Genomic DNA, 12,500 nt, shown 5'->3' with positions numbered 1-12,500 from the left:
ATAAGAATATTAATGACATGCCGAGTTTGGGGATATCTGAAAAGGAAATCCCAACAGTTGCCCACTACTTTCAGCGTTGTAACACCTTAGTCGTATAGTGTCCAGTGTGCATCATAAGGATCGCTGCTGTAGGTTTCATGAATGTGCATTAGATGGATGTCGGTCTATAATTGATATTTTTTGCTACCTGAATTGAATGACTTCTTTCTTTAGTTTTAGAGATGTAACCATATTAGGCCTTTTCTCTTCTGTGCGTGTGTGTGTGTGTGTGTACGTGTCTCTCTCTCTCTGCAGTGTAATCTGAGCTTGGTGTTTCCTACTTAATACTGTAGCTAAGTTTTTTTTTTATTTCTTTTGAGAATGCTTGGCTTGCCCCAAGAGGATTTACCATCAAGAACGCTTGTGGCCTTCAAGTTTCACCCAGAGATGCTGTTCTCCATTGTCCTTTTTTTTTTTTTTTTTTTTTCTTATGGGAAGAGCACAGTACCAAAAATTACATTTACTGTATTACCTTTTAATATAAAGGCAGACAGTAGGAGAGCTGAGAAAATTACATTTCATCTATGTGGTGGTCATTCCACCTATCTTTCAGGTATTCTTCCTAAAAATCAGAAAAATCTAGCTTTGGTCACAAAGGAAAAATAAAAACCTAGCTTTAATCATAAAGGAAAGACCTAGTTCCTGTACAAGAAGGTCAGAAAATTAAAATGATTGAGTGACCATCCAAGGGAGCTCATGGCTTGAGTAGTGACACTCCCCTCTTCTCTGAGATGAAACCTCCTTGTGTTTCTCTGATGTCCTAACAACTAGTGTTTATTATAGGGATTTGAAAGAAAAATAGGCTGTTTTGGGCTTTCTTGGCTGAAGTGCTTACATTTTAAAAGGTTCTTTTTCAAGGCCATCTTCAGTGGATGTTAGTACACTGACACTTAAGTTTGGGACATTGAATTAGCTATTGTGCGACTGAGAACCACTGGTGTATGTGTTTCCAATTAAAATGATGGAGACAGACGCCTGGGTGCTGGATATCCTTTGGGTGTAGCCCCAAACAAGAACCTGATTTTATTTCATTTATAGACTAGAACAAACATCCAATACTCAAAAACTTCAGGGGTGTAAATATCCAGGAGTCCGGTATCTGTCCCCAGCAGTCAGAGTCACTTTTGTTTACTGATGGCTAGATTCAAAGCAGAAGTGCTTACTGCAAAGTTAAGTCCTTTAAGACTGAAACACTTGCTACTGAATTTTGAGCTACAACAGAAAATAGTATGAGGAAATTAACTCACTGGAATTTTTTTTGCTGCATGCTTTTTTGAGTACATAAGTAGATATTATTTTTCTTGTTTTACATCTGTGTGTGAAGGAATGGGAATGCAAGGATTTGCAGTAGTCTTTGCACTACAGCTGCAGTGTGATTTTAATGTCTTTGGTAGTGGAATGCTACAAATAGTGAGCGGCAACAGTCTTTAACCATGGATCTGAAGTAGTTAACTTCATTTGATAAGCAACCTGTGGGTATCTGATCCGACCTCGGATCCGAGCCGGCAGCTTTCCAAGCTAAAAGATCCAAGCTCTCAGCTCCTCCCTTTTACCCATAATGCCCTGCTACCTCCCTCCAGTCCTCAGATCTCATTTGCCGCGGCTTCTGACAGCTTAAGTGACGAGCTCTTGGCGTTGGTGAGAGTATCTAAAACTATTTTAAAACTCTTTTCTTAAAGTTTTTTTTTGTGTGTGTGAGTCTAATAGCCCTTTAGTTTTCTATATCTGTAATTTTTGGATATTTTTTGTGGTTAATTGTGTAAAGTTTTAGTCTTTTCCCTCCCCTTTCTTGTGTGAGTGGGCGCGTTTTAACGTGCAATGGCTGAAGGGCCTAAGGCCATTTTTTCTAAATGCACCGAGTGTGGTCATAAGCTGTCCCCAGCGGATGGCCACACTCTGTGCGTTCTCTGCCTGGGGGTGGCCCACTTGTCTTCGGGCTGCCAAGTGTGCGCAGCCTTTAACCCCCGGGCTGTGAGGGATAGGAGGAATAAGTTAATCCTGGCGGGACTCCTGCCCCCGGATTCTTCTTCCTCCTCTTCCTCAGCGGCACCAGCCGTGGCTGCGGCTGTCCAGCCTTCAGTTCTCCCTCCCCTGGCAGGGACTCAACCTCCCTCTGTGTCCCAGGGAGAGGGGGGACACTTTTAGCAAAGAAAAAAGGCATAGGGAGAAGGACCGGCATAAGACCACAAGCGGTGGGCAAAGTCTCACCCCTCTGCTCCACCTGCTAAATTAGTTAGCTCTCCCAGGAGGGTCTCCGGTTCTTCCCCCTCTCAGCTCCATTCTCCCCAATTTTCACCGGAGGAGGAGTCCTGGTCTCCCTCGAGGTCGTTTAGGTGGCCTTCCCGGCCTGTCTCTACGACCTCTTCAAGATCTACTCGAAGTATGTCTGACGCTGATATGGACCGGATGATGCGTCGATTCCTGCAGGCCCAAATGCAGACTGGGGAGCTCGGTCCCTTTCTTTGCTTCAATTGCTCCTTCTCCGATTCACTATCTGGTTTCGGAGTCTTTGGATCAGAGCCGTTTCGGATCCGGGGAGTCACTGCCAACAGTCGTGACTACTTCGCTGACCATACCCTCGAGCATGTCGGATCCGACCCGTCGGAGCTGACAGCCAAGCTTCAGATCCACAGGGGTCAGTGTGTCTTCGGCTCCGTTTGGTTGGAGCACACTACCCTTTCGAATCAGATTGCATCGGCTCCGACTCCTGTCCGCACGTCGGAGCAGAGGGGGCTACTCTCGGAGCCAGGGGAGAGTGGCTCGCCCTCGGCTTTTGATGTGGTGGAGAGGGTGCTGTCGGAGTTCCAGGTCCCCGGTCCGGGCTGCGGATCCACCCCTCACCCCCCTCTCATTCGGGCCTGTTGTCCATCATCCGGCCCCAGGGACAGCCTGTGCCGAAGCTCCACTTGGTTCCCGTAGGGGAACAGTACCCCATTGGTGAGGCCTCCTCGGACAGTCCCACCGAGGAGGTCCCTCACAAACGTAAGTGCAAGAGGAGGCACTTGGGCTCCCCCGAGTCCCTCACAGATGACATAGACTTGGAGGAAGGGGAAGGTTCCCCAAGGTTGCCCCCTGAAGACGTCTCCTTTGGGGACATTATTTAAATGCTGCATATTAGAGGGGGGTGGTCAGCCCAAAAACCTTCCTCGGATGAGTCTGTGTTTCTGGAGGCGTTCGCAGGCCCGTCTACCTCTTGGGTGTCCCCCCCAGTTGATCCTCTGGTAGACTTGATTACTACCAGGGCTTGGAAGGAGCCGGATACAGTGGAGCCAATCCCTAGAAGACCGGACAATATTCTTAGTCCTCCCCCTGACAAACAGGCATGGAATAAAGGGTCCCCAGTAGATGCCATGGTGGTGGCGGCCACTAAGAAGGAACTAGCGCAAGAAAGTTCCTCTGTCCATCCTCTTGATAAGGAGTTTCGGACGATGGACCGTATTGGAAAGCGGATGTTTGCTTCAGCCACCTTTTCTGTAAGGGCACTGAATTATCTGGCACACGTCATTAGACTCCAGTGGGATCTGATAAAAGAATATGCTGGAGCTCCCCCAGAGTCCATGGCAGCCGCGGACTTTCTCGGCTCGCATGGCCACTCTAAAGTCAATTTCTAATACTTCCATGTGGCTTCTCTCCCATGCCACGGAGGGAGCGGCTAGAGCCAGCGGGGCAGGGGTTGCCTTGCGGCACCATGCCTGGCTTCACCTTTGCAGAACCCTTCAAGGCGTCCTTCGCGAACGCTCCCTTTGACTGTTCTACCCTATTTGGCAAAACCATCCGACACACTGCTCCAGAGCGAGAAAGATGGGAAGACGCTGTCTGCCGTCGGGATCCGCTTCTCGAATCCTCAAAGGTCCTTCTCAAGGAGCCAGAGAGGACAAAAGATGTGGTTCCGGAAGTCCCAGCAGTCGCGTCCCGCTCCGGACCCCTCATCCTTCAGAGGCAGAGGAGGACAAGGTGGACGCCGGCCCAGAGGCAAAGGGGGGCCAAAGAATTTCGGGTCCAGAGAACCCTTCTCGGACCGACCTGCGCAGCAGCCCTGAGGACTTGCCCGGCTGTTCCTCTCTGGAGGCAGTCTGGGGGCGGTTTTCGGAGCACCTACAAAGATGGGAGTCCATTACGACAGATCGTTGGGTGCTCCGAATAATATCCAGAGGTTACACTATCCCCTTTCTGAATCTTCCCCCACGAACAAAGCGCCTTCCCGATGTCCCACCCAATCAGAAGGAGGCTGCGGCTTCAGAGATAAAGAAGTTGCTAGAAAAAAGGGCCATCCAGCATGTCCCCCCAGAGCAATCCGGGTTAGGCAATTACTCCAGGTTCTTTTTTGTGCCAAAGAAGACGGGGGACCTGAGGCCAATTCTCGACCTGTCAACTCTAAACCTGTTCATTGCCAAAGAGAAATTCCGGATGATCACTCTGCAAGCTATTCTCCCCCTTTTACAGGAGAACGACTGGATGTGCTCCATAGACCTGAAGGATGCATACTACCACATTCTCGTGGACAGACGCTCCAGATGGTTTCTCCGCTTTCGGCTAGGAGCCAGTCATTTTCAGTTCAGGGTTCTCCCATTCGGCCTCACCACAGCCCCCAGGGTGTTCACCAAGGTCATGGCAGTTGTAGCAGCCCACCTGAGATTTCAAGGAATTCAGGTCTTTCCGTACCTAGACAACTGGCTCCTCACCACTCCCACCAGGCATCTGCTCTGCTCTGCCAGGGATTATTCCTTATCCTTGGCCCAACATCTAGGCATTACCATAAATTTTCAGAAGTCATCTCTTCATCCTGTGCAAGTTCTGGATTTCATAGGGGCCAGGATAGATACGCTCCAGTCCAAAGCCTTTCTGACAGCGGACAGGTTGCGCAACTTGTCGCTACATGTAATAGCGCTCCTACAGTCCCCAGCCCCACCTGCAGAATTGGTCCTGAGAGCCCTAGGTTCCATGGTGGCAGCCATCAGCCTTTCACCTCTGGCGCGATTACACATGAGAGTCCTTCAATGGACTCTTCAGGTTCAATGGTCTCTCCTCCTTCACCCATTGGATTATCCGATTCCCCTAAGCAGGGTTTGCAGGAACTCCCTTCTTTGGTGGCTCCATTCCCGAGAGCTGCAGGAAGGGAGACCATTTGTGATGCCTCAACCCCAAGCCATGCTGACCACAGATGCTTCTCGCCTCGGGTGGGGGGGGGGCATTCCATGGGCAGAACCGTCAAAGGCACGTGGACCCCGTTAGAGACCGTTCTGCATGTCAGTGTCCTGGAGATGAGGGCGGTGCTTCTAGCGGTGCAAGCCCTTCAAGACCTTCTTCCTCTGGGGACTATTGCAATTCAGACAGACAACATGGCAGTAGTCTGGTACATCAACAAACAGGGAGGAACCAGATCTTACCCTCTTTGTCGAGAGGCTATGAGAGTTTGGGAATGGGCGATTTCCACCAACTGCTTTCTGATAGCAGCGCACATTCCGGGTTGGTCCAACATTCTAGTGGACAAGCTGAGTCGCTCAATCCTCACGCCTTACAAGTGGTCTCTAAACGAATCAGATCTTCCTCAGATGGGGTCAACCTCGCTGAGATCTTTTTGCTTCTCCTTCAAACATAAAATGCAGCGAGTTTTTCGCTCTGATTCCCCCAACAGGGGAGAGCCCCAGAAACGCTCTGGTTCATGCTTGGCCCCCCCCCCCTGGTTTTCTTTATGCTTATCCTCTGCTTCCGCTAATGACAAAATTTCTGCAGAAAGCTCATAGGTTGCAGAGCAAAATAATCCTCATAGCCCCATTCTGGCCTCACCAGATCTGGTTCCCTTACCTGCGGTCTCACAGCGTAGCTCCTCCTTGGCTCTTAGATCCCATTCCGGATCTGATCTCTCATCCTGCTGGATTACAGCCTCCGAACCTGGACGACCTCAGGCTCACGGCTTGGTTGATCCAGTTCCACTGATAGCTAGGACTCCCGGTATCTCATCTCCCGTAAAAATCTATCCTGGTGGCGGCACATAAACCCACTACCAGGAAGATCTACAGAAGTAAATGGAAGCGTTTTTCCATCTGGGCCAAACATAGGGATTTAGACCCCTTTACTGCTCCCATTCCAACGGTTCTTGAATTCCTGTCCCATATTTTCTACCAAGGAGCCAGTGCTTCTACAGTCAAAGTCCAAATGGCAGCCATTTCCCATTTCCACATGGGGGATAACCTTGGTCCCTTAGCTAAGATATGCAAAACCTTTTTGAAAGGCACCTTTCTGTTGAGACCCCCGATCAAGAATGCGGTTCCCCCGTGGGACTTAACCTTGGTTCTGCAGGCACTGATAGGCCCACCCTTTGAACCTGCAGCTTCGGTAGAGTTAAAATTTCTATCTTGGAAAATGGCTTTCCTGATTGCAATTACGTCAGCCAGAAGGGTATCTGAACTTCAAGCCCTTTGTATGAACCCCCCCGTATCTGGTCTTCCATAAGGACAGAGTGTCTCTCAGGACTAACTCTTCATTCTTGCCTAAGGTGGCCTCCGAATCCAATATCAACCAAACCATTAACTTACCTGTTTTCTTCCCCAACATTCAGAACAAAGGGGAATACAGGTTGCACTTATTGGATGTGCACAGACAACTGCGTTTTTACTTGCACAGGACAGAGGCTACTCGGAAATCGGATCAGCTCTTAGTGTCTTTTGCTAAGCCATCTTTGGGGAAGCCTATTACGAAAGTTACCTTAGTGAGGTGGATATCACACTGCATCATTCATGCTTATTTAGCTTCCGGCCGGCCTGAACCCTTAGGGGTTCATGCCCACTCTACCCGTTCTATGGCTACTTCTGCAGCATTCTGGTCAAAAGTTCCTCTAGATGCCATCTGCTCAGCGGCTACTTGGTCCTCTTCTCATACCTTCATTTGTCATAAGCTGGATCTGATATCCAGAGGTAGGGCAGCATTTGGCTCCGCAGTGCTCTGGAATATCCTTCCTTGAGGACCGCCCAAGGTTTTTTGGTAGCTGGGGACTCTGTTCCACAGGTTGCACAGGTTGCTTATCAAATGAAGTTAACTACTTCAGATTAAGAAGTTATGTACTCACCATAATGTTCCATCTGAGTAGGTAACTTCATTTGTCAGCAACCGACCCCCTCTCCTTCCCCCTAGCCTGTTTCATGGTTTATCCATGACGGAAGGTTTTCCTTTGTCATGCATCAGGTTAGTGTTCCTCTGTTGAGGGTCTTAAATGGTTGTATTTTTGCTGGGTGCATATTTGGCAAACTCGATCTGAAGACTGGAGGGAGGTAGCAGGGTGTTATGGGTAAAGGGGAGGAGCTGAGAGCTCGGATCTTTTAGCTTGGAAAGCTGCCGGCTCTGATCCGAGGTCGGATCTGATACCCACAGGTTGCTGACAAATGAAGTTACCTATTCAGATGGAACGTTATGGTGAGTACATAACTTCTTATTATCTTTGCCCTTATCTGCAGCTGTGTAATGGTGGGGTTGTTGGGTAGGTGCATAATCAGGGTTGCCCTCCATGCCAAACAAATAATTTCCTTACTTATTTTTGCTTTTTGTTCACAATGGATTTTCATTTTTTTTTTCTGTATTTGCCACTAATGCCTCATACAAGTCACATCACTGCTCATCACTTAAGCAGCTCAAGTGGCTTGAACTCCCTCAACTTCTCCTCTTTAATCCAACTATCAATCAGAAAACCCCCCTGCACTCAAAAATATCATTCGGCCATATTCCTCAAGACCCCTTTGCTCCAGCAACAAACTACTTCTACACACCACCAAAGCTAACAATTCAGCAGGTGAATCACGTTTTTCCAACTACATCTCCAAACACTGGAATAACCTACCTGACTCATTAGTAACTAACTCCTCAACACTTCAATTTAAAAAAACTTCTAAAATGCACCTTACTAATACCTGGCTCTGCACCTGCAACTCCCCTGGATAACCTATTCCTCATTTTCACTCTATTACTCTTACTCTACTAGCATGATCTCCCACTAATGGTAGTTTCATTTTAGCTGTACAGAATCATTTGGATATATCCACTAAATATAAACTATTGTTTATGTAAATTACTGTTGCTCTACTTGTTGCATCTGAAACCACTATCTTGTATGTAGTATTTGCTTCTCACTTGACTGTATTTTTCTCTGTTGTATGTATTTGTTACTCTTGGAGCTTTTCTCCATGGGCCTGTGTTGAAAAAGGACCTCTGTCCAGTCAGACTTTCCCGGTAAACAAATGTAAAATAAATAAAATTAAATAAATACGCCTGCAACAGTACTTGCTAGATATGGAAACTGGAAATTGAAGCCAACGTATGGCAAGTCACAAAACATATATGAATCTTGCAATAATGTTTCTATTCATTTTGCATAACTGCACTTTATCTTGGGCAGAGCTGCTAAAAAGACAATTCAAAGCCGTGCTTAAAGAAAATGCGACAATTTTGACTTGAATGATTTGTTTTTTTTTTAGTACATCATTTTCACCCCATTTATGAGCAGGAAAGTGAGGGCTTCAATGTCATGGTAGTCGGGGAAAAGTGATTCACTTGTGAGAAGAATATCTGCTTTTAGTAAAGCAGGGGGCTTTTTAAAAAATATATTTTTGTTAGTGAAATTTTGTACAATGATCTGTAGCAATACTGTGATTTCAACCCACCTGTGTTTATGGTCGTTGCTGTTGATGTAATTCCAGCTTTACTGTCCTCGTTTTGTTTTTTGTTCTGTCAGTGTGTCTTCTGTCACTTCCCTTCACCCTTTTCCTCTTCTTGTCATGCACCTTGCATATTTGAATGTGGTCAGTAGTTATAAAATCTGTATGTTCTAGCAGCAGTCTTCTAATCACTGTGATGCATACTGTCTTTCTGCCTTTTGACTGTGCATTTGTTTGTTAAACATTTGACAAGTATCTAGTGGAGGCAGTTTTCACCACCATGGGGGAGATGCATTAAGGTAGCTATGAAATGAAAGAAATAACATCTGTGTTCCATGTGGGAGTGTCATTAGCACTTGTATCCCTCTTCACCCCAAACTGCAGATGCTAAATGTTAAGGCTGCTAAGGCTAATGAAAGCAAAATAAAATTTTTGCACAGCATTTAAAGGTAAGATACTTGAAAAATACTGTCAACGCAGACTTTTTATTGCTCGTGTTTGACATGTAATAACAAGCTAAACAAAATGCCATGTATTTTTTTCTTCGGTATTTGAGGGAAGTATAAAAGTAATGCTCATTTTGTCTGTCCTTATGTCTTGTGATTGTTTTAGTAAATTGTTTTTTTTTTTTCTCCTTTTCAGGTGGCTGAATCACAAAGGTGTGCGGCAAAAACGAATAAATGATTGGCTTGACATAAAAAATGACACCATTGATGAGTAAGTCATTTCAGGCTTTTTACCATGTTTCATTGCTTATTAATTTTTATGTGGTAAACCTGTTAACATTGGTGACAAAGCAAGGCGAGCTACTCTATGCTGTACTGGGACTAAATTTATACAAGGCCATGTGCCACTTAACTTGTGAAGCTGTATGATGCTTAGATGATACCTATGAACCTATGAACTTGAACATGAGCATGAATGTGCTCTGTACTGTACTTGCTTCTAATAGTGCAAGTAAGAAAAGGGGAAGGGCAGATGAAAGTTCATGTCATGAAGAGATTGATATGATTTTAGGAATGAGTGTTCAGATGAACAGGATCATCCACTGGTCCACAGTACTTTCAAGTAGCCACACGTAACAAACAGCCCATGCAGTTGGCAGTCATAGGATCATAGGAGGTTATTAGGCTCTCGACCAGGAGGTCATCTCAAGCATAGCCATTTCATCCCAATGTAATACAACAGATACTGTATTCAATACCCAGGATTGTATTTATTAATGACTGCCCATGTCCAGGAGAATTGTGGGCACTATCCCTGGTAAGGGTTTACGGTGCCCCAAACACTTGCCAAGGTTTCTTCATAGAGGTGCTCTGCTTCACATGAATTGGCAATCCCTGGGAGACAAATTTGTTCCTCCAGCATGTTATTCAAATCGCAGGCCATATTTAGGTCCCTGGAATGGGCATCTCTAGTCCCATTTGCTTTACAGAATTGCAGAAAATTCAGTAGGTTTGGGTTGGAGGTTGCTGTGCGAGTCAGGCATAAGTCTCCACTAAGAAGTCCATACAATACTGAGTGTAGTCACAGGGACTTTAGTCGGTGTATATAAGGCACATGCTGGAGTCCCTTGATCTTCTTAGCTAGAAAAATCGGAGGTCTCTCCAATTGCTGCAGGTGCTTTGTACGGTACATGCCAAAAGGGGCATTTATACTCCATTATGGGCCTTATTAGTGACTAGTATAGAGAGGTTATAACCTCCTTTGCTCTAGAGGCCATGCCTTTGCTAATCAAGTGTGTTACATAGAAAGCCTTCCTTATCGCAGTAGACACATGGTGGTCAAAGTTAAGGTCGCAGTCTACTTGTGATCTCAGATCTCGTACCACTTCGTAGGTACATAGGATATTATTTGATAGTGTGAAAGGACATTTTTGACCAAGGAATGATTATGCATTTCTTTGCATTCAGTTTGAGACTGTGACTAAGACACCACTCGTTGGTCTGTGGAAGACTCTCCTGAAGTATACTGACATTTGGGGATTCAATAATTGCATGCAGTTTGCAGTCGTCCTCAGACTTGGTCAGTCACAGCCCCTTAGTTTTGGCCTGAACTTCTGAGAAGTGTATACCAAACAGTATGAGGCCCAGCACTGACCCTTGTAGCACCCCGCTGGTGACATATCTGCTGGTTGATGTGGAGTCACCCCCTTTGATACCGTGTGACGGGTTTGTCAGCTGGTTGGCAACCCATCTTACAACAGAGGTTTACATTCAGTTTGCTAACTCAGTGATGCCCAAGTGTGGGATTGTCAAAGGCCTTTGCCAAGTCGAAGTATGTGTCCTCAATGGCCCTGGTCACATTTTCGAGGACAGACAGGATCTGCCCTTGACTAAGCGAATTGAGTCTGATCCAGGATTTGAAGGTCACCTATGTGTTTATGAGGTGCATGATGATGCATTCCATGGCTTTACAGATGAGGCTGGTCAGACTTGCAGGTCTATAATTCATGGGTCTGTTGCTAAGCCACCTTTGTGAAGGGGAATAACTGTTGCCGTTCTCCATTCTGCAGGAACAAAGCCTATGGTTAGGCTCTGATTGAATAGGATACTTAATGGTGATGCTAGTTCATGTTTTAGTTTGCTTAAAAGACAACCTGAGATGCCATCCGGTCCCACAGAGGCTATGTTTTTTGCCTTAGATAAGGCTTTAATAACCTGCGCTTCAGATATGTAGGATGGGGGGAGTTGGGGGGCAAGGTTTGTGATAAGTTTGGAGGGAATAAGGGAGTGAAATTTTTGCCAAACCTGGGAATAAGTGAGTGAAATTTTTGCCAAATCTGTCTCCTAGCAGGTTTGCTGTCTCTGCAGGATCAGTGTGTGTGTGATACCGTTGGTCACTAATTCGGCACATGCTTGAATCCTACTTGTTTACCTACATATGTTGCTGTAAAATGCCTTATGATTATCCTTGGCTGTGATTGTACATTTTTTTCAAAGTTACCCTTGGAGGATTTGACATTTTGTCTTATTTACCTGTTGAGGCTGAGGAGGGTGCTTTTCCATTGTTGTGGCCTCACCTTAGTTTTCTTAGACAGCAACTTTTTGCAGTTGTTGTAATGTTTGTTGATGCTGGATGTCCACTAGGGTGGCTTCTTTTTACTTGGGGCTCTGGCTTTGATTCTCTGTGGAACAGCTGAGCCTATACACTTATACAAGTGATTGTACAGGGCTTTAGTGTAAGCTTAGGTGTAGTTACCACTTCCAGCTGGGGGTGGGGCTTGGAATGCATTTGTACCTTCTCCTCCAAGGGTATAGTTTGCTTTGTGAAATTTTTTACTCTGATTTCACCCTTTGTGAGTTATGGTGTCAGTGCCAGTTTGAAAGTGACTGATTTTGTGGTCAGATTTAACTAATGAGAGTCCCAACAGTTGCGGTGGTGCATCATGTGAGAACCAGATCTAGTATGTTTGTTCTTGTTGATTGGGTTTGAACAATTTGTGCTGGGGCGTATGAGTTAACAAAGTCAAGGAACTTTTTCTGTAGTGAGCTAGGGCTAGAGTAGGTTTCCAAGTTGATGGTGGGATAATTGAAATCTCCCCATGACTAGTGTTTAGCAGTATGTGGATTGACTCCAGTTTGGTCAAGTAGGCCTGGTGCGCATCATGATCCATGGAGGGGGATCTATAACTAGCTTATGACTTCATTGGGGGTCTTACCCACAGTAGTCTGAACATGGAGTTACTCTGTGGAGTTGTCCAGTTTAACTAGTCGGGAGGGGAATTTATTTCTAATATAGATAGAAACACTGCCTCCTTTGGTTCTCACACGTTCATTTTGTAGTCTGAAGGTGTGGAAGGCATTGTAGAGTTGT

At 45.8% G+C, this 12,500-nt stretch overlaps 1 protein-coding gene across 2 annotated transcripts in view; it reads left to right on the top strand.

Annotated features, from left to right (window-relative positions):
* LOC122813556 (phosphatidylinositol 3-kinase regulatory subunit gamma) overlaps nucleotides 1-12,500 on the top strand; it is a 130,053-nt gene that overhangs the window by 94,453 nt on the left and 23,100 nt on the right. For both annotated transcript variants that reach the window (XM_044085942.1, XM_044085943.1), the window contains exon 8: nucleotides 9,327-9,401. In XM_044085942.1, coding sequence (XP_043941877.1) covers nucleotides 9,327-9,401 — 75 coding nt within the window. The remainder of the gene's footprint in view (nucleotides 1-9,326; nucleotides 9,402-12,500) is intronic.

Source organism: Protopterus annectens, chromosome 10.part0 (assembly GCF_019279795.1).
Source record: "Protopterus annectens isolate FY-2018-M chromosome 10.part0, PAN1.0, whole genome shotgun sequence".
NCBI lineage: Eukaryota > Metazoa > Chordata > Ceratodontiformes > Protopteridae > Protopterus > Protopterus annectens.
This window is presented reverse-complemented; position numbering and strand designations above follow the sequence as displayed.